This window comes from Canis lupus, chromosome X, assembly GCF_048164855.1.
Source record: "Canis lupus baileyi chromosome X, mCanLup2.hap1, whole genome shotgun sequence".
NCBI classification, from domain to species: Eukaryota; Metazoa; Chordata; class Mammalia; order Carnivora; family Canidae; genus Canis; species Canis lupus.
The window spans coordinates 112983585-113004298 of NC_132876.1; the positions used below are offsets into that span (position 1 = coordinate 112983585).

The window sequence follows — 20714 nt, forward strand, 5'->3', positions numbered from 1 at the left end:
TTAATTTAGAGCTTATTAGGGCATTGCCAATTTTGCTCATTATCTCCTCTACAAGATGAATGTGTTTCTTAAGCAAGTAGTTAACATGAAGCAACAATGACTGACTCAGTCTTTGTAATTAAGCAATGTTTTCAGTTATATTTACTGCTGGGGGTGAGGAGGGAAGAAGTAAGCATTAGCACTTAATATTGACTTATTTTAGATACTCCCAAGAGAAAGAGGTACTTATGACAAACTCAACGCTGTTAATGAGCAGAGCTGACTTGGTGTTCAAAGAAGTGTTTGCCTTACATCCGCTAAGCTTTTTTGAGGTTCTTTCCACCCATTAAAGTCATGCTTTGAAATAAAATGCCGGTACACACTACAACATGGATGAATCCTGGAAACACTGTGCTAAGTGAAGAAAGCCAGACACAAAGGACCATGCACTGTATGCTTCCATTTAAATGAAATGGCCATAAGAGGCAAATCCATAGACAGAAGGCATATTAGTGGCTGCCAGAGGCTGGTGGGGGAGGAGGTTGCTGGAGAAATGTGTGTGGGGGGGTGGTAATGGCAAAGGGGTATGGGGCTTCTTTTTGGAGTGATGAAAACGTTCTGAAATTGATTGTGGTGCTGATTGCACAGCTCTGTCAATAAACTGAAAGCCACTGAATTGTACATTATAAACGGGTGAATTGTGTGGCATGTGGATCACACCTCCATAAAGCCGGTTTTTCAAAATGACACTCTACTTCTCCTGTTGCCATTATATACCACTTCCCCATCTTCCTTTGGAGTCTTTTTTTTTTTTTTAAGATTTTATTTATTTATTCATGAGATACAGAGAGAGAGAGAGAGAGAGAGAGAGAGAAGCAGGCTCCATTCCGGGAGCCCAATGTGGGACTTGATTCCGGAACTCCAGAATCATGCCCTGGGCCAAAGGCAGGCACTAAACCGCTGAGCCACCCAGGGATCCCCACCTAATAGTTTCTTCCTTTGGAGTCTTTAGCAACTGGACCACTGTCACTTTTCCCATCAGGCCCTGCTGCCATCCCAAATGACTTTAACATCCACTACTCAACACCCAGGCCAGTCCCTTCCTTGGTCTTCTCTGCTCCAGAGAGCCTCACCTCTTTGCACTCCGCTAGCCACTCGGCCCTTATTTGTTGCATACTCCACCCTACCTCCTCACCCTACCCTGCCCTGCCTCCCCACCTCTCTATTGACTCTTATCCATCAGCCAGTCTCCCTCCTGAAGCAACAGCTACCTCTCTTTTTCCTCCTCTTTAAACATACACCTCCTAAAAAAGCTGTCTCCGCTTCTCCCTACATATGCTGCAATGAGTATTTCTACACATCACTTCACTCAAATGGCTTTTTTTTTTTTTTAAGAGACCGAGGTGGGGAGTGACAGAAGGTGGAGGAGAGAGAGAATCTTCAGCAGGCTCCAAGCCCAGTACGGAGCCTGACACAGGGCTCGATCTCACAATCCTGAGATCATGACCTGAGCCGAAACCAAGAGTCAGACCCTTAGCTGAATAAGCCACCCAGGCGCCCCTCAAATGGCCTTTTTGAATTCAGTGAGCTCCTTCTGTTTCTCCTTGAATTCTCAGCAATATTTGGCATATTTGACAACTTTCTCCTTCTTACCAGGATCTCTTCCTTTTTTTTAATTTTTAATTTTTAATTTTTTATTTATGATAGGCACACAGTGAGAGAGAGAGGCAGAGACACAGGCAGAGGGAGAAGCAGGCTCCATGCACCAGGAGCCCGATGTGAGATTCGATCCCGGGTCCCCAGGATCGCGCCGTGGGCCAAAGGCAGGCGCCAAACCGCTGCGCCACCCAGGAATCCCACCAGGATCTCTTCCTTTAGCTTCATGACTCTACACACTTTTGGATCTCCTATGCTTTTGGTCACTCCTTCTTGGTCTTCTTTTGAGGCTTTCCCTTGCCTGCCCTCTAAAAGTTAATATTCATGAGTTGTGCCCTGTTATTTGTGTAAGTGATTTATTACTGTGTAACAACCTAACACAAACGTAGCAGTTTAAAACAATATCCATTTATTATTTCTCAGCTTCTATGGGTCAGGAGTCCAGGCACAAGTTTGTTGGGCCCTCTATTCAGGTCTCACAAGCCTAAGGTCAAGGAGTTTAGGGATATATTCTCATCTGAAGCTTGGGATCCTCTTCCAAGCTCATTCTGGGTGTTAGCAGAATTCAGGCCCAGATATCTGATTTTGGAGGTTAAAAAATAAGTTCATTCCACCAGCAGTCTGCCTTTTTTGGGGGTTCCTTCTCTCAGAAAATCATCCCTCATTATCATCCTTGACTTTATGCCCACTCACTTTGCCCCCACATCAAAGCAACCTACACCAATCAATCCTACCTCCTTAAACTCTCCCTAATCTATCTCCCTCTCTTTTTTTTAAAGATTTTATTTATTTATTCATGAGAATACCCAGAGAGAGAGAGAGAGGCAGAGACACAGGCAGAGGGAGAAGCAGGCTCCATGCAGGGAGCCCAACATGGGACTCGATCCCAGGTCCCCAGGATCACGCCCTGGGCTGAAGGCAGCGCTAAACTGCTGAGCCACCTGGGCTGCCCTATCTCCCTCTCTTTATTCCTTGGTCAGGCTACCTTTACCTCTCGTGTGAATTATCCAACAGCTTCCGAACTGATCTCTTAGCCACCAGTCTTTTTTTTTTTTTTTATGTATTTATGATAGTCATCAGAGAGAGAGAGAGAGAGGCAGAGACACAGGCAGAGGGAGAAGCAGGCCCCATGCACCGGGAGCCCGACGTGGGATTCGATCCCGGGTCTCCAGGATCACGCCCTGGGCCAAAGGCAGGCGCCAAACTGCTGCGCCACCCAGGGATCCCTTAGCCACCAGTCTTAACCACTGCTGTGGACATTGTGGACCTGCTTGTTCAATATCCACTCCAACCAGCACTTGCAGTGCTCATTCCAGAAAATGAAAACCAACATTCTTTAGCTAGGCTTCTGTTTGTGATATAGACTGTAACAATCGAGTGTACTCATGTAACATTTGGAAGAAGGAAGTGATTTATCATGGAGAGGGGGCCTTGCCTCCACCACATTCAGCTGGCAAGCTTGGTTATGGAAGCATTTGGCTTTCAGTGGCAGTTGTAGAGGGAGTCCAGTGTCTAGTCCATAGCCATATAACTGAAAAAAAGGCAATACCCAAGCATCCATTTCACTGGCAACAGCTTCCTGATTTCTTGAACACAGCAGAGGAGGTATAGTCCTGAAGCCAGCAGCTATGGAGACAGCTTAACATTTCAGCTCACTGATCATGGCAGATACAGTAGTTCCCTGGCAGTCAAGTTCTACAGTATTATTCTGGAAGGCTTTTGTAGAAATTCAGCCTAGATTTTGCTTTTCCAGTCATTTTTAGACTACTTCTGTCAGTATTAATTAGAATGGTTCATTCTATCTGCAACTAAACTTTGACCACTATATATCCTGCAATTAACCACATTTCATCCAGAGAGATCTTTCTGAAACTCTAAAACTCAAAACCTATAATGGCACTGCCCCTGCTTAAAATCTTCCAACATCCCCCAATATCCTTGTAAAAAGCCCAAATCTTTTAAATCTTGTTTGAAAGGTCCCGCATGATTTGGTTCTCTTATCCTCTGCAGACCCATCCTTACCTAGGTACTCTCTGGCCACGATGACCTAGCATTCAGGTCTCTAAGATACTCACATACTCACCTCTTCATCCTTGCCCATGCTCTTTTCCCTTTGTGGAACACTCTTCCCCTATCTTCTTTTGGTTAATTCCCCACCCCCCCCTTTTTAAAAAATCTTGGCCAAAGGCTGTGTCCTCCAAACAATCTTCCCTGACCCCACCCCATATCACTTAAGTACTAAAACTCTGGGTTAGGCCCTCACTTACATGCTCCCACAGCACTCTGGCCTTTCCCCTTTGTTTGTTTGTTTGTTTGTTTGTTTGTTTTTTAGATTTTATTTATTTATTAATGAGACAGAGAGAGACAGAGAGAGAGAGAGAGAGAAGCGCAGAGACACAGGCAGAGGGAGAAGCAGGCTCCATGCAGGAAGCCCGATGCAGGACTGGATCCCGGGATCAGGCCCTGGGCCGAAGGCAGCGCTAAACTGCTGAGCCCCCCGGGCCGCCTTGGCCTTTCCCCTTTGAAATACTTACTCCACTGTATCAGGATTGCCAATTTGTAAACTGTACTTCCCCTGACCTTTAAACCCCATGCACCTGGTCTAAGTTGTCCTCTATTTTATCCCCAGTACTAAGTGCCTGGCCCAGACTTAGGTGCATAAATTCAATGAAGTAATCAAGAAATTGAAGCATTTTAAGCAGAGGATCTAATCACGTTTTACAAAAAACACTCAGGCAGCCATGTGCATTCAGAAGAAATTGTAATGGGATCATGTGGAAGGAAGGGGCTGAGATGGAAGGTCCAGTTTCTTGGTCTGACCAGTGCACTATTAGTGGAAATGGAAAGAAGGATACTTTGCATGCTATGGCAGGAAGAGGGGACACAGAAAATTGGCAATATTTGAGAAGTAATAAGACAGGGGCTTATTACACCTACTTTTGGCATTCCAATTCAATTTTTTCTTTTTTTTAAATTGAAGTATAGTCGTTCAATTCAATTTAATTAACATTTTTAAGTGTCGACTTTATGCAAGGCATAAAGTCATTAGGTTATGTGAGACAGAGAGTAAGATACTGTCCCAATCTCAGAGATTCCAAGGGTTTCAGTTGGCTATTGGAGACACAAAAACTTTAATAGAAGACAGAGCGATAATAGGAGAAGGCACCAAGAGTTTCCATTTGGAGGGGCTGTATGTGTGTAGTTTTTCAGTTGATTTGTTTGTTTTTGTCTAAAGGCTAGTAGTTTATGGGTAATGGTGTGGTACAGTGGAAAAAAGATTGCCTAGAGACAAAACATAGGGATCTTAGTTCTTCACCCACCACTAACAGGTAGTATGATCTTGAACAATTTGTTTAACTTCTCTGGGCCTTAATTTCCTTATTTGTAAAATGAGGTTTTTAAGTGAAATGACCTTCAGATGCTATTATTTCCTATGTTTGTTATGTTTTTTAAAAAATGCAGTATTTCGAAAAATTTTTCAACTCATTCAATGAAAATGTTCATATATTCTAAACAACATTTTTGGATAAATGTTTTAACTGCATCCCATAGTATTTAGAATATATGGACATAATCTGGTCACAAATAAACCATAAACTTTGGTTTCTCAATTCTAAGAGACTATGATCCACTTTGGATAATTAGGGACAATTAGCTGGAATGTGTCTCTTCCCACCCCTATTTCCTTGGCTCTTTCAGCCCTATGATTTTTTATTTTTTCAATTTTGCCTTATCTATCACCCGGTACAAAGGCTAGGCTTTGCCAGAGAATAAACAAACAAACAAACAAACCCTCAAATCAGTTTTTTTGTCCCTTTGATAAATGACTTTTAAACTCCGGGCTCAGACTATAGGAGAATGTTCTTTAAATTTCAATGGAAAGGAGACCCATGAAAGAGCACAAAAAGCAAGTTTAGAATCAAGAAAAATAACTCTCTATTTGAAAATTCACCTGCTTGCCCCATCACTATGGTTCTTACTCTTTGCAACTAACGGTGTAACAACTTATGAGAATGGCCAGTAATGCCAGCAGTTGTGCCGGATGAACCCAGAAAAATCACTGGCTTCATACAAAGTTATTTCTGAGTCACTTGAAGTACAATTGGTGGTAAGTATGCTGGTGGCGGTCTATGTTTCTGCTCCACACAGTCATTCAGGACCCCAGGTTGATAGAGACGCAGCCATCTTAAAAGACTAAAAGACTAACTTCTAAAGTCACCTTGGGTGTCAACAGCGAGGGGACAAAAGTAGGGTTGAGGAGGGAAGGAAGATGGGAGGGGGAAGAGGCTTTCCCGTGGAAAGTTTTTCTGGGCCCTGCCAGATATCACCACATTTCATTAGCCTAATCTCAGCCCCATGGGATACCTAACTGCAGGGGTGGCTGAAGAACAGGATCTCGCTGTGTGCCAAGGAAGGGAAGGGGCAGATTTCGATTGCTACAGAGTGGGTTTCTACCATTTCCAGAGATACTGACTCTGTCTAGCTGTTCCCTCTCAACTCTCTCCTTCCTACCTCATGTCTGTAATTGTTGGCAAATATTTCAGAGGTGATTCCTACTTGGCATGAGTAGCTGGAAAATATTTTTAGAGTAGTGATATTCATCAAGTAAGCATCTGATTTTTATGGTGCAGCCTTCAAGTTTCTCTAAGTGTTCTAATTTCTAACTTAGACTAACACAGTACATTAGTTTGTAAGGGCATACAATGATCATAGGCCACCCTAGTTTGTGCATATAGATTTAGCTTCAGATTCATATAACTGGGAATATTACTCTCCTAATGTTATCAGACTTAATAAGGTCAGCAGTAAAAAAAAAACTCAGATATCAAGTTTCCTTTAGATCATCAGTCTGGAAAGTTCTATCACAATGGCTGGCTTGAGTACTTGCCAGTTAGGTATCATAGTTTTTTTGGGGGGGGGGGGGAGGAGGGGGGAGGTTTTTTTGGGCATAGAGCAGTGGTTGTCAAAGTGTGGTCCCTGAACCAGTGGCATCAGCAGCACCTGAAAACTTGTCAGAAATGCAATTCTCAAGCCTCACCTCTGACCCAGTGAATTAGAAACTCTGGGAGGGGGCCCAAAAATCTAGCATTTTCACAAGTCCTATAGAGAATAACCTAGAACCACTAGTCTAGTTGATTTAGATTACTGCTGAAACATTTCATTCCAAGGACCAGGTCAAAAGAATATTATTTGAAACTGTTTTGTTGAAAACACATTGACTTTTTTATGTTGCTGTGAATTAAGAGTTCTGTGGAAAATTCACAGAATGAAAAGATCACTAAGAGCCCTGGGAGGTTATTAGGGTGAATAGTTTCTAAAGGTATCAGTGATGGAAATCTAAGGTTCTGTGAAGCATCTTTTGGAGCTGCCCAAAAGAAAATGTATTCTTATGCTCAACTGGTGACTGCTCCTAGAATTAGTCACCAAAAGACATGAAATTCTGTGTCAGGAGAAATGGTTTTAGAGCTTTAGGGTACAGTCAACATCTTACTCATCTTTGTATCCCCATTATCTTTCAGAGTGGCCAGCATAGTAAACCATTTTAATAAAGATAATAAAGCAAAAAAAATAAAGATAAAAAGCAGCATAATAAATATTTACATTAAATGAATGAATGGATGGAATAGTCATCTCATGGATTCAGGTTCTAAATAATTTCCACTAACATTCTGGGGTCACTTTGAAAGAAATCCCATTTCAAAAGTTTATTCTAGTTACTATTAAAGAATACTGACTGCCTTATGTAGGTGGCCAGTCTCTTCAGCAGTTAAGAATATTAGCTATCAGATATTAAGAATTCCTCCAACCCCTCTAAGAAAGAGAAAAAAAGTTATGCAAATATAATGCGTGTTCCATTTCTTGAAATATCTATAAAAGAGCTTGGTTACTGCATGCTAACCTTTTCAGTGACTAACTTGGAGCCTCTCAGCCTCAGTGCTGTTGACATTTGGGGCTGGATCATTCTCCGTAGGGGACTGTCCTGTGTGCCGCAGCAGCAGCACCCCCACCTGCCCTGTACCTGGGCACGAATATGACAGCCACAATGTCTCCAGACACTGCCAAGTGTCCTCTAGGGAAGGAGGGGATAAAATTGCTTAGGTTGAGAATCACTGCTCTAGCCTAATATTAAAAGAAGAGTCATTTTCCTGCATTTTATTCAAAGCCCTGGAAATAGGCTTCAGGGAAAAGTGGATGCCACATTTGTCTTTAGCTCACCTTTGAGGGCTTTGGTAGTGACAGCTCTATCTATTTGAAATGATTGGTTCACAAATCCTCATTATTTAAGGCCAGTTTTCTTCTTGGAATCAGTTTATCTTTGGAGATGCAAATTCACAAACTCTAAGCATCTTTTTTATACTTATTATGATCTTCTATGCTGATTGAGTGCTGAATTACATTACAAGGCACTTTAATAATTTCTAAATAACATATAGATGGGGCTAAAGGAATACTGTACAAGTCCATAATATAGTGTTGACACTAACAGAAGTTTTTATCTACTTCATTACAATATTTAAAAAAACAATCTAAGTAGAACCTGCGCTAAAATAAAATGTAATAATAACCTTTAATACATCGTACCTCAAGATTCTGTCCCTGGAAAGAAAGTCACGATTGCTTTTGGAATTTACTTCCTGGTATCTAAAGAATACACTAATAATTCTACTTTTTGGTTTATGTTAGATATTATCTATTTTCTTACTGCTAGTGCATGAGGATTCACCATTATTTCAACATCCCCTCATGTCTGCTCCACCATATCTCAATATAAATGTTACAATTTTTACCTAAATCATCAGTGTTTCGCGATGAGCTGACAGTGTACCCAGACATCCTTGTTGACATCCTCATGCTAATATCCCCTCTGTTATTGCCCATGTGGGTATATACTTTAAACATTCCTTCTTTTTTTTCATTTAATGGCATTTTAAGAGGAAGAGGAGATAAAAGCATACGGCCATCACACATTTAACAGGAAACTAAAGCTATTTTTGAAACTTTTAAAAGATTACATTAAAAGTCTCAAAATTTTATCATTAGAAGGCAAAATCCCTATTCCACCCTCACCTCTTGCATTTAGCATAAATGAAAGCTAGGTACTTTTTTTTTTTCCTTTTTAAAAAAAACAAGTGCTGTTAATTAGACTTATTGTGAGATCATTTCACTAATATAAATATCAAATTATGTTGTACACCTGAAGGTATAATGTTATATGTCAATTATACCTCAGTAACAAATAAATAAAAGTTTACCAGAAATACTTCATTTGTTCCCTTCTGTATACTTGGGACACGGTTATTTTTCCTACTTAAGGATAGATCAGTTCTTCTTTCTTCTGATCTTGCTGAATTTCCTTTATCTGCCTGGGCCATTGAAACCTGGGAAACATCAGGCAACCTTGCACCATGAAAGTACATGTTCTTGTTCCATGAGAAATGATTTTGTAATGAATGTCTCCTGCACAAAAGAAGTATAAAATCTGATTTTTAATTTTTCATAAAAAATTATTTTTGTATCATTAACAACCAAGAAATCAGGATCGCCCAGATAACAAAAGCAAAGAATGAAAAAAGATACCCTATTAACATGACAGATGAAGAAGATACTAGGTGAGAAGAAATATGTATATAAGAAAGCCTACAATTTGGAAAAAGTGGGAATCAAAGTCAAGCAGTTAATTACTAACAAAGACAGTAACAGTGCTTTTGTCTTTCACAGTGAATGCACAATTAGCACTTAATACTAAGACTGGGGAAAAACCGTCTATAATCTACTGAAAAAGACCATCTGCTTCTATAAATTTTGTTCTTATACACTTGCCAAAAAAAGAGGACATATTAACAAAATAATGGGCCCTGCATTGTTAATTGCTAGGTTGTTTGCAGTTGTGCTGTTGCTATTAGAATTTAATAAGCCATTCCTTCTTCTAAATTAATAAGCAGCCAACATTATGTAATAGCTGCTTTCAGCTGCTAATTATTTTTCCCATAATTCCTTTCCATCTCTACCCTCCACCCCCACCTTTTCTTGGCTAGGAGCACCAGAGACTGCCAATATGTCATCAGCAAGTCTCCTGTCTTCATTTTCAGAACCACAGACCAACATTAGGAGCATAACCAATGACTTTAAACTTGGGGGTGGTTAGCTAGGAACACTGAGGATTTATGTGCTTTGTATAGAAAAAGAGAAAAACGGCACTTGGATTCAGAAGGCAAGTTTTCATTGCAGTCTTCAATCTATCTTTGAACTGACTAATGGCATGTTTTACGTAGTAAGGGAGAAATGGGACATTAACATGTGACTTTGGGGCATGACTGCTCAGGAAGCGAGGGAAATTTGGGCAGGGGGCCTAAAGACCACAGAAAGCCAGCTCTGTGCTTTGTGTTGATCACTTAATAGTCCAGTATACATTATTGTACATATTTGTAGGAAATTTTCCTAGCAGTACAGTAGTGCTTAAAAGGGGAGGTATTATACGTTTTTACTTTGCCAAATAAGGGCATCAAAAATGCTCTCAAATCCCTGTTATATACTATCATAGTTTTATAGACCTTTCACCACAAAAAAAAAGAACAATCTCTAATAAAGGATTCCTTTAAATTGATTAAAGTCAGCTTCGTGAAAAACGTAGCATTTCTTTTTCACTCTGGGCCATTAAAAAATTCTGGCGACTAGGTTTGGGAACCTCTGCAAAAAGGGCACAGCTCAACAAAAGCAATTTTCCAGCTTCCTTTGTAAGAACCTAGGTGACTGGGGTAATGAATAGCATTCAACATGAGAAACCCGTGGCTGTTCAAGCAAGGTCACTTAATCCCATGGGGCTCCCCTTTCCTCATCTGTAAAAGATGAGTCGGACTAGATGATTCATCCATTCTTTTCATTCAAAAAAATACGGATATCCATTATGTGCCAGGCACAATGCTCAGCACTATCGTTCTTAACAAATTTATCATTTTATTGTCCTTATCAGTCAACTCCCACTTATTAGATGTGCTATATGCCAGGCAGTGAACTAGGTTAGGGCGCAAAAAGAATAAAATTCAAGACGTGTTAAATCGGGGCAAATGGACACGTGGGGAATGCAAAACGATTAAAATTCAAGATGTGCTAAACAGAAGCTAATGAACATGTGGGTGAAAGGGTGAACACGTTCTTACAGGGTTTGAGGGTGAGGCTTCATAGATGTAACATTTGAGAGGAAGTGCATGCCAGGCAATGCAAGTCTTCGGCAAAGCTAACTGGAACCCAGGCGGCTTTAGGGTGGGGGTGGGGGGGCGGGGGACGCGACTCCGTGTGAAGGAAGTGGGATTTCAAAGACGAGATGCTGTCGGGGCTTTTCGGCAGAGAACGGACAGTAATTCATCAGTTCCACAGCACTGAGGATAGGCGAGGCAAGCCAGGGAAGAGACACTTGCACAGCTTGGGGCAAAAGGTGTCTAGGGCTGGAGCAGTGCGATGGGCAGGACGAGCTGGATTCCAGGCAGTTTGGAGGCAGAGTAATTGCAAGAGGCGCTCGGAACGCGTGCACGAGCTCCACCACGGAGCAGGCTTGTTTTCCCCAGGGGTGCAGCACTCCCTTTTTCCCCTCACCAGCATCGCGGCAGCCACGCCTCCCTGCCCCACCCTCTTTGGGTGCGGAGAGTTATCCGGGCTCGAACTTGGCTCTTCGCGATCCTGCCCTGCCCTGCCCCGCACAGCGGGGTCGGCAAAGGGCACCGCAGAACCCCGTCCTCCCGCCACCGAGAGCCCCAGCAGCCACCCGCCGGAGCTCCGAAGGCACGCACAGGCCTGCGCAGGCGCGCCGGCCTTGGCAGCAGCCGCTTCCGGGTCACGTGGCCCGACTTCCGGCCCAGACCACCCCTCTCGGTAGGGACGCGGCCAATCGGCTTTCTCGGACGGTGCGATCGCCCGCGCCGCCTCCGGTGCCGTTGGCGACGGCCTAGCGGGTTCCCGCGCGTCGTCCAGCCCGCCCCTCCGCTCTCCGCAGCCCCGGCTCCTCCCTCGTCCGGCCCACGGGGCGGGGTCTGTCGGCTCGCCCTCCCCTCGCCGCCTAAGCCTTTCCTCCGCCGGCTGGGTCCCCTCCCCACAGCAACACGGCTTCTCTTCCAGCGCTCGGCGACAGGGGCTTCCCCTCAGCCGCCGCCGGCACCGCCGCCGCCGCCGCCGCCGCCGCCGCCGGCCGAGCTCCGCCGCGCCCGCGGCCCGCGGCCGCCGTAAGTCCCGGGGGGCAAGCGGGGGCGTCGAGGACAGGGAGCCGGGAGGGAGGGTCGGGCGCGCCCTCCGCCGCCCCGCGGGCGCCCCGACGACCCCACCCGGTGCCTGGCCGCCCGGCCCGCCAGTGGCTCGCGGCGCCCGGCAACTCACTTCTCTCGGTGTCCGCGCCCCTCTCCACTCCGCGCCGCGCCGGGGGATGCGGGGGGCCCCGCGGCACCTGTGGTTCGGGAATCACCTCAAGTTTTGCGGGGCATTTTCGGGAGGGGCCCGCGGCCGGGGCGGGGGCGGCGGAGGACCCTTGGCGCCCCCTGCGCGGCGGCGAATGCCATTGTCTGCCCCGCTCCTAGCCTGTCACCTCACGCGGGCTCGGTCAGTGATGGAGCGCGGCCCCGTGGGGCGGTGGGGGGGCGTCGGACGCGGCCGGACCGAGGAACGCTGGCCCTGAGCCGGCTCCGCGGCGGAGCCTATTGTTTTTAATAGCCAATCTCGAGGAATTGAGGTGCCCTGTGATTTGTGGCAAAAATCAAAGCATTAGTTTTTAACCAGAGGGAAGGAATACTTGTGCTTCGCAACCGGGGATCGTCCCGTGTTAGCACATAATTTATTTTAGAGTGTGTTATTCATTCGTCTGTAAAGTGGTGGGGAGGGGATACAGACCGCCTGGAGCTCGTACTCTTTTCGAAAGCAAACCGCCACCCGTCCAGGTCGTCGGGGTCCTGATACAGGGGTCTGTTGTTCTTAAAGTTCTGGTAACGGGTTTGCAGTAAACGTCCAGGTGATGCTTTACTTGCTGTCCCCCTTCGAACGCAGCTGTCCTAACACGACTTGTATGGGAGGCACTTTGATATCAAGAACATCGTTTATTTTGTGCCGCTGCAGGTTTTAAGTGAGGTGTAATACCACTGTTTTAACTTTAATAAAGTTAAATTGCCACATCATAAATTTCTAAATATCTTGTTGACGCCCGTTTGGATTAGTACAAAAAGCGACAATAATTTCTTAGCGAAATTTAGAGCCGGTTTTATTCTAAATTGGCTGTGCAAATTCCCCCACCCCATATTCAAATTTAAGATGGCATGATGCATATTAAGAATCGGGTTGGGATCTTACTTGTAGTAACCCTGTTAAAGGAACTTATAGCAGTTACAAGAAAAAAAGTGTCTGAATTGTACCTTTAAATGAACTTTTGTTAGAAACAATGCATACCTGTTTGCATTTGGGAAGACCAGTTGGATTACAAGCTTTCCTTTAAAATTAAACATGTAAAACTAATTGACGTATTTGAGGTTCCAAATACATATATACAAAATAGTGTAAGTAAAATATACTAGAATTCAACATCCACTCCATCTGTGGATGCATTTTTTAAAAATTGTTTTAAATGAAGTATTTTGCATAATGTCTCTACATGTGTGTGACTCAATTTTGGCATTTTAAAGGTTTATATTTTTTCATATTGTTACATTAACCCACTTCTTTATTGTGTGCCTATTTATATTGGAATTTTTTAAGTGAAGATGAGAAGAGGTACTTAAAAATCAGGCTCTAATTAAGAAAAATGTGCATCTTTGGGGTTTTTTTGTTTAAAATTTTAGATCTTTTGTTTTCCCTAAAATATGTAAGCATAAACTAAAGAGAGCATTCTGAGCATTGAAAACAAGTAATTCAGCCTGGAACTGGAACAGCCTTGGTGAAAAATAGTAGATCTGCTGTTTGTTTCAAATGTATGTAAACCAGTTGGTATCATACAGAGAGTGTGAAATGTATAGCACAGGTAGACAGTTTTCTTAAATTGCAGGTGTTATCTTTTTCCTCAAAATTTTCACTCAGCTCTTTACCTGGGTTTTTTGGGGGGGTTTTTTGTTGTTGTTTTGTTGTTTTGTTTTTTTGCCACAAGCTGCTTACCACACTTAGGTGGAACAGGGTGGGGTGGGGTGGGGTGGGGAAATTTGCATCTGGTGGGAAGATCTTTATACAAGAATTTTCCTGCTATTTTAACTGGCATAGCAATACTGATGGCTGCTAATCATTGGTTAGTTACAGGTCGTGGCCCCAAAGCTTCTCTGTGAAATGTGTCATCTTAATCTTTACCGAGTCAAAGTGTTGCATGTAATCTTGGTTCTATTTATCTTAACAGATGCAGTTTATGTTGCTTTTTAGTCGTCAGGGAAAGCTTCGACTGCAAAAATGGTATGTCCCACTATCAGACAAAGAGAAGAAAAAGATTACAAGAGAACTTGTTCAAACCGTTTTAGCACGGAAACCTAAAATGTGCAGCTTTCTTGAGTGGCGTGATCTGAAGATTGTTTACAAAAGGTATAATTTTTATTTATCAGATAGGTAAAATAGTAGGATCAAATGTTCAGTCATGTATAATGTGGTAATAGACTTTTTTTGAGAGATGACATTTATAAATAATGATTAATAAAGATTTACGTGAAAAAGGTTTAAGTTAAAGCTTTATGTCTTTAAAATAACTGCTGTTTTGATTGATTACCCAGTCAAAAAAATAAAATCAGAAGTCGATTTAAAACTAATTATGTGATTAAAGGCATAAATGATTATTCTTTTTTAATAATCTTTTTAGAAAAATGAATTTATTTCTTTACAGGTGAAAATTGGGTTGTATTTTAAATGCTATAATTCTCTGAATTTAGACAAGCCTTTTCCCTCTACCCCCTTCTTGAAAATCTATACAGTAATGACTAATAACTGACATGCCTTTTTTCTGACTTTTAGAATCTTACTTATGAACACCTTGGATACATAGACCATTTTAGTCATATAGAGGTTTTGAACCTTTGTGTATACACAAGATTTCTTTGTTAGCATTTATTCAAAGAACACTTGTTGCTGTCATGGAGGTATAATTAGATCTGATAATTTTGCAAAGAATAGATTTTTAAATTTTTGATGCAAAATGACTCACATTGGCTTTGAACACTAAGCTTTTTAAAAAATGTACATCTTTATTAATATATGCAAGTCTTTTAATACTCTAAAATATATTTCTCAAGATTAGGCTAATCAGGTTAAAAGAAATATAATTACTTTGTTTCTTCTCCATATTCCCTCTTTTACACATAATTTACTGTATGTAAGATGAGTGTTTCTGCATATAAAAAATTGTCTTCTGTAGGGGAAGTGCAGGGAACAAACAGTATGGGCTGCAAGGAGGGTTGAAGAGAAGTCTGGGTTTTATCTCTTTCCTTTATTCCACTCTAGGTGTGGACTGGTGTTTTGTGAGGGAGGTGGCAGAGGAGGTAATGGGGATTATAGGACATTAAGAATGTTCTCAATACCATTAACTCCTTTTTCCAGTAGAATAAATTTAGTCATCTTTGGGTGATTTGGGTTTAGTACTTGTTGAGAAAACTCAGCATTTTAGAGCTGAGAGAGGTCTTGGAATAATCTAGTCAGATGATTGTTTTTATAAAGCTTTTTGTCCCAAGGTTAGAACCTTAAATGAAATAAGTGGAAGTGGAGGTGCTGTCATGAAAACAGGACGCATACCTCTGCTCCCTTGGCCTGTATCCTCTGCATAGGAGATGTTTCATGAGCTTTAAAACCGCCACTGTTGATTAAACTTCAATTTTGTAAAAGGAAGAATTTGGGAGAAGTGACTTGCTCAAGGTCATATTCTAGTTAGTGACTGACAAGAGGGCTAGAAACAGGTATTAAGTGGAGAGGGGAAGGTTTTAAACGGGGATGAAAACAGAGCAGATACACATTTCTGAAAGGATCTTTGTAATTGGAGAATGGGGTGGAGCGGGGAGGGGGTTGTGGAGCGCTGAGGTCCGCCTGGAGAGATCCCTTAGAGGAGACCCTGGCATTTTAGTGAAGCCCTGAAGGAAGACTGCTGTGGGCTTGGCCAGCGGAATGAGCTGTTACTACAAGGTAAGTTTTACAATACTTGGTCGCCGCTAGAAACAGGGAAGGCAGTGATTCCACATTTCTGGTTCAGCTGATTGTAAATGTGAGGTAGTAGACACGGTGACTGAGATGCCTAGTTTGCTCGGGGTGAACGTGGAAGTCAGGGCAGAAATTAGGCATAAAGTGGTAGATCACCAACATTCAAGGGGCAGAGAGACGGGGAGAGGGTAAGTTATAGGGTCAGTAATGTCAGGGAAGGGGAGAGAGTTTTGAAAATTAAGTCACCAGTGCCAAATGTTGCAAAAACAAAGTGAAGAAAGAATCTATTAGGTTTTACAGTGAGAGTTCATAAAATGCCATTTGTCGGAACATTTTCAGTGAAATAGTAGAAACAACTCTCGAAGAAATGGGGCGAGGTGTGAAGAGGTGGAGACTTTTAAACAGCAAATGTAGATTATTTTGGGAGCTTTGTCAGATGTGAAGAGGTGGTAACCACCCATAGACATAGGAGTGAGGGACAGGGTTTTTAAAAAGGTGTGAGAGACTTAAGCTTATTTCTAGATAGGGGAAGGAGTCCCCCGTGTGGAGGAGGAAAATACCAGCAAGGGAATCAATCCCAGAAATCGAGATTCCTGCAGCTGAAGGCAGTGGCCTGTTAATGCTGAAGGAAAGCAAGCTCTCCCGTGTTCCCGCATACAGCATTCAGCCCACCCATGTTGGGCCAAGCTTTTTTTTTTTTTAAAGGCTAAAGGGTAATCTAACCCGATTCTGATACTTGTATCAAGTGCCTGTAAATAAAAGGTGCCCTTAAAAAAAAAAAAAAAAAAAAGCTTTATTGAGATAAAATTCACATGCAGAATTTTTTTTTATTTTAAGGCGGAAGTTAGAATTTTTAATCTGTTTTTCTATGCATCTGCCCCATTTCATACTGAAAACCTCATATATTAAATACATATTTAAGAACGTATTCTTTGTTGATATAAACAGGTGATTTTTTTTTCTCCTAGTCCAGCTGGAAGAGAAGACCTTTTAAGCAAAAGAATTCTCACTTAGCTTCTGAGAGAAATTCTGAACCAGCCCTGTTGCTGTTCCCATCACCAAGTGATCTCTTTAGGTCTTCCTTCTTCCATTTGTCTCAGCCACATTCTTCTTGCTGATCATTTCTCATAACATTCCCCCTCTTGGGAAGAGGGTTGGGGGAGGTGTGGATAAGAAGAATATAACTGAAAAAATAGATTGAAAAATCTGAGGACTTGAGTTCTGTTTGATTTTCACCCTTAGCTAGTTTTGTGACTTTGAACAAGTCATTTTGTGTGTGTCTTCTCATCTCTGAAATAAATGCTCTTGAAGATCTCTTAAAGACCTAACACTGGGAGTACCTGGATGGCTCGGTGGTTGAGCATCTGCCTTCGGCTCAGGTCATGACCTCGGGGTCCTGGAATTGAGTCCAGCGTTGGGCTCCCCCAGGGAGCCTGCTTCTCCCTCTGCCTAGGACTCTGCCTCTCTCTCTCTCTCTCTGTGTCTCATGAATAAATAAATAAAACCTTAAAAAAAAGGGGGGGGAAAGAAAAAGACCTAACACTGTATGCTTTTTTTGATTCCTATTTTATGCAGCATGTTATGGAAGAGGCACTAGATTAAAGTTTTTCAGTGAATTTAAAAATACATATATCTCCAAATTACTAGTTTGAGAATTTGCCACAGTACTGTATTTTCTTTACTAACAAAAGAATTTTTAATGACATACCAGTGGGTATTGAGAATAGTTTAGTTACATTCACGCACAGTCAGCTGACACATAGCTGGCTGCGGAGAAGTCATGTGTTTTGAATATAAGAATAGGCACTTTCAGATGTTCTGAGTGCCAGTAATTAGAGTAAGCCTTAATCCACTCTGCTAAAAATAACCAAACATACCTTTCTTCTTACTAGTCTATTATTACTTTTACTTCAGATTTAAACTTACAAATATATACTAAGAGAACAAAATAAGCCAAAATTGAATATTTAAAAAGCATTTGGTTCTAAAAATAGGGGTATACTTCAGTTCTCTTGATAGTCTTTTACTAAATCAGCATAACAATTTTTCTCTTCCTCTTCAAAACTCTTAAAATATTGCTTATTCAGTTTTAATTTTTGCCAGGTGCAGGATTACTTTATTTAATACAGTTCCTGGCTGTAGTTTTTAATATGAAACTTGGGTTTTGGAGTCAAATTACCGTTACTCAATTAAGCCTGGGTCTCCTATAAATGCAAGTTAATAACAGTATCTTTCTGGAAGAGTTGTTGTGAGGATTAAAATGGTAAAGCCTTGGCTAACATTTAGTGTCTCAGAGTGAGGGCTCTATGAATGTTATTTGTTAACTATTCTGTTTCTTCCAAGCTTTCTATAAACAGGTGCCTTATAATCCTGATAACTGGATGTTTACCTATAACAAAATTTGTTTAATTGATAACTCTTTTTCCTTTCTGAGTGAAAGCAAACATTTAGGTAGTTTTGCAGGATTTTTTTTGGCATCGCAGGATGATTATTATTATTATTTTTTTAATTTATTTGAGAGAGAGGGAACAAGTAGGAGCAGCAGGAGAAGAAGGTGAAGCAGGCACTTTGCTGAGCAGGGAGCCTGATGTGGGGCTCAGTCAATCCCAGGATCTTGAGATCATGACCTGAGCCGAAGGCAGATGACTGAGCTACCCAGGCACCCCTATGTTGCAGGATTTTAAAAATAATGGTTGATGCTTGGACACATCAGTCCTGGTGATAATTAAATTAATAGTTCTAAATGATTCACACAATTAAGCACCATTGAATAAGTACTGTTTATTTGTAACTCAGGAGGCCGTACTGTGGATGGTGCAAGCATTAGATTAACAGTAGCATTGTAGAAATGCTGACATTCAGAGTAAAAGAAAGTTTACCCTAAACTGTTAATAAATTCCTTCTTTAATTTTATTTTTTTAAAAAAGATTTTATTTATTCATGAGAGACACAGCGAGAGAGAGAGAGAAAGAGAGACAGAGGCAGAGACATAGGCAGAGGGAGAAGCAGGCTCCACGCAGGGAGCCCAATGTGGGACTTGATCCTGGGACTCCAGAATCGTGCCCTGAGCCGAAGACAGACGCTTAACTGCTGAGCCACCCAGGAGTTCCCTAAATTCCTTCTTTAAAAAACATTTTTTTAAAATTTATTTGAGAGCACAGAGTGAGAGAGCATGAGCAGGAGGAGGGGCAGGGGGAGAGGGAGAAGCAGGCTTCTTACTAAGCAGGGAGCCCAGATGTGGGGCTCTGGGGCTCTATCCCAGCATCCCTGGATCATGTCCTGAGCAGATGCTTAACTGACTGAGTCACCCAGGCGCCCCTTAATACATTCCTTCTAATGAGATTATTTAAATAGCACTCTGTTCATGTCAGCTAATCAGGTCTGTTTTTTTATCTACCATTTTTATTTAATATCAGTTCCTTTAATCTTTAGTTTTCTTGGTTTGGGGACTTGTAACATGTTATTTGTATCAGTTTCCTCAAATTCAGAACTATTTGGTGAACATGGGTTAGGGAGGATGGAGAGTTGGAATATTCCATGGCTTTTTTTTTTTTTTTTTTTTTTTTTAAAGAGAGAGCTTGTTGAATTTGCGTGAGCAGGGTGAGAGTGCTAGGTGATAGGGAGAGTGATAGAATCCCAAGCAGGCTCCATGCTCAGTGTAGAGCCCAGTGTAGGGCTTGATCTCTGAACCCTGGAGATTGTGACCTGAGCCAAAGTGGTTCACTTAGCTGACTGAGCCACCTAGGTGTCCCTCATTGCCTTTTAAACAGATACACAAAACAGGGTAGGAAGGAGAGGAAGCACTCTAAAGTTGGAGGTGGGGGATCCCTGGATGGCTCAGCGGTTTAGTGCCTGCCTTCGGCCCAGGGCGTGGTCATGGAGTCCTGGGATCGAGTCCCACATCAGGCTCCCTGAATGGAGCCTGCTTCTCTCTCTGCCTGTGTCTCTGCCTCTCTCTTTCTGTGTCTCTCATGAATAAATAAATAAAATCTTTTTTTTTAAATATTTTTTTTCAATTTTTATTTATTTATGATAGTCACAGAGAGAGAGAGAGAGAGAGGCAGAGACACAGGTCGAGGGAGAAGCAGGCTCCATGCACCGGGAGCCCGATGTGGGATTCGATCCCGGGTCTCCAGGATCGCGCCCTGGGCCAAAGGCAGGCGCCAAACCGCTGCGCCACCCAGGGATCCCAATAAATAAAATCTTTTTAAAAAATAGGGCAGCCTGGGTGGCTCAGCAGTTTAGGGCCGCCTTCAGCCTGAGGTGTGATCCTGGAGACTGGGATCGAGTCCCACGTCGGGCTTCCTGCGTGGAGCCTGCTTCTCCCTCTGCCTGTGTCTCTGCCTCTCTCTCTCTTTCTCTATGTCTCTCGTGAATAAATAAAATCTTTAAAAAAAATCTTTTTAAAAAATAAATAAAATTGGAGGTGGTGCCCTCTTATGTCCTTCATGCTAATAAATGAACACATTCGAAAGCTTTCTCTCTAAGCCTACAGGAGACCTACCATTTTGAATAACTTAATGTATAAGTCAGGTAGAATGGACATGGCAATAAAGTCGAGCTGTGTATGATGAGGGAGTCCCTAAGGTGGAGTGGGAAAAGGTCTGAAGATCAGATTTCTTGTCCGAGACCAACCACTTGGCAGATCCTATACTCTTGGGCCTCGTTTTTTTTTTTTTTTTCTTTGTTTTGTTTTTGCCTTCCTCTGTAATCAAGGATTATGGTGCTTGCTGTTGGAAAGATCAAATAATTGGTCTTTATTTTTTTTTTAAGATTTTATTTATTCATGAGAGTCACAGAGAGAGGCAGAGACACAGGCAGAGGGAGAAGCAGGCTCCATGCAGGGAGCCTGATGCGAGACTCTATCCCGGGTCTCCAGGATCACGCCCTGGGCCTAAAGCAGGTGCTAAACCACTGAGCCACCCAGGGATCCCCAATTGCTCTTTATTTTT

At 42.2% G+C, this 20714-nt stretch overlaps 1 protein-coding gene across 5 annotated transcripts in view; it reads left to right on the plus strand.

Annotated features, from left to right (window-relative positions):
* The first annotated feature begins 11698 nt into the window (after positions 1-11698).
* AP1S2 (adaptor related protein complex 1 subunit sigma 2) overlaps positions 11699-20714 on the plus strand; it is a 30399-nt gene continuing 21383 nt past the window's right edge. For 2 of the 5 annotated variants that reach the window (XR_012026463.1, XM_072816731.1), the window contains exons 1-2: positions 11699-11849; positions 13988-14166. Coding sequence is in view for 4 of the 5 variants with exons in the window: in XM_072816731.1 (XP_072672832.1) it covers positions 13988-14166 (179 nt within the window). In the remaining variant the exon portion in view is untranslated. Of the gene's footprint in view, positions 11850-13987; positions 14167-20714 lie in introns of those variants that run through there. The other 3 variants (XM_072816734.1, XM_072816733.1, XM_072816732.1) reach the window with 3 other exon arrangements.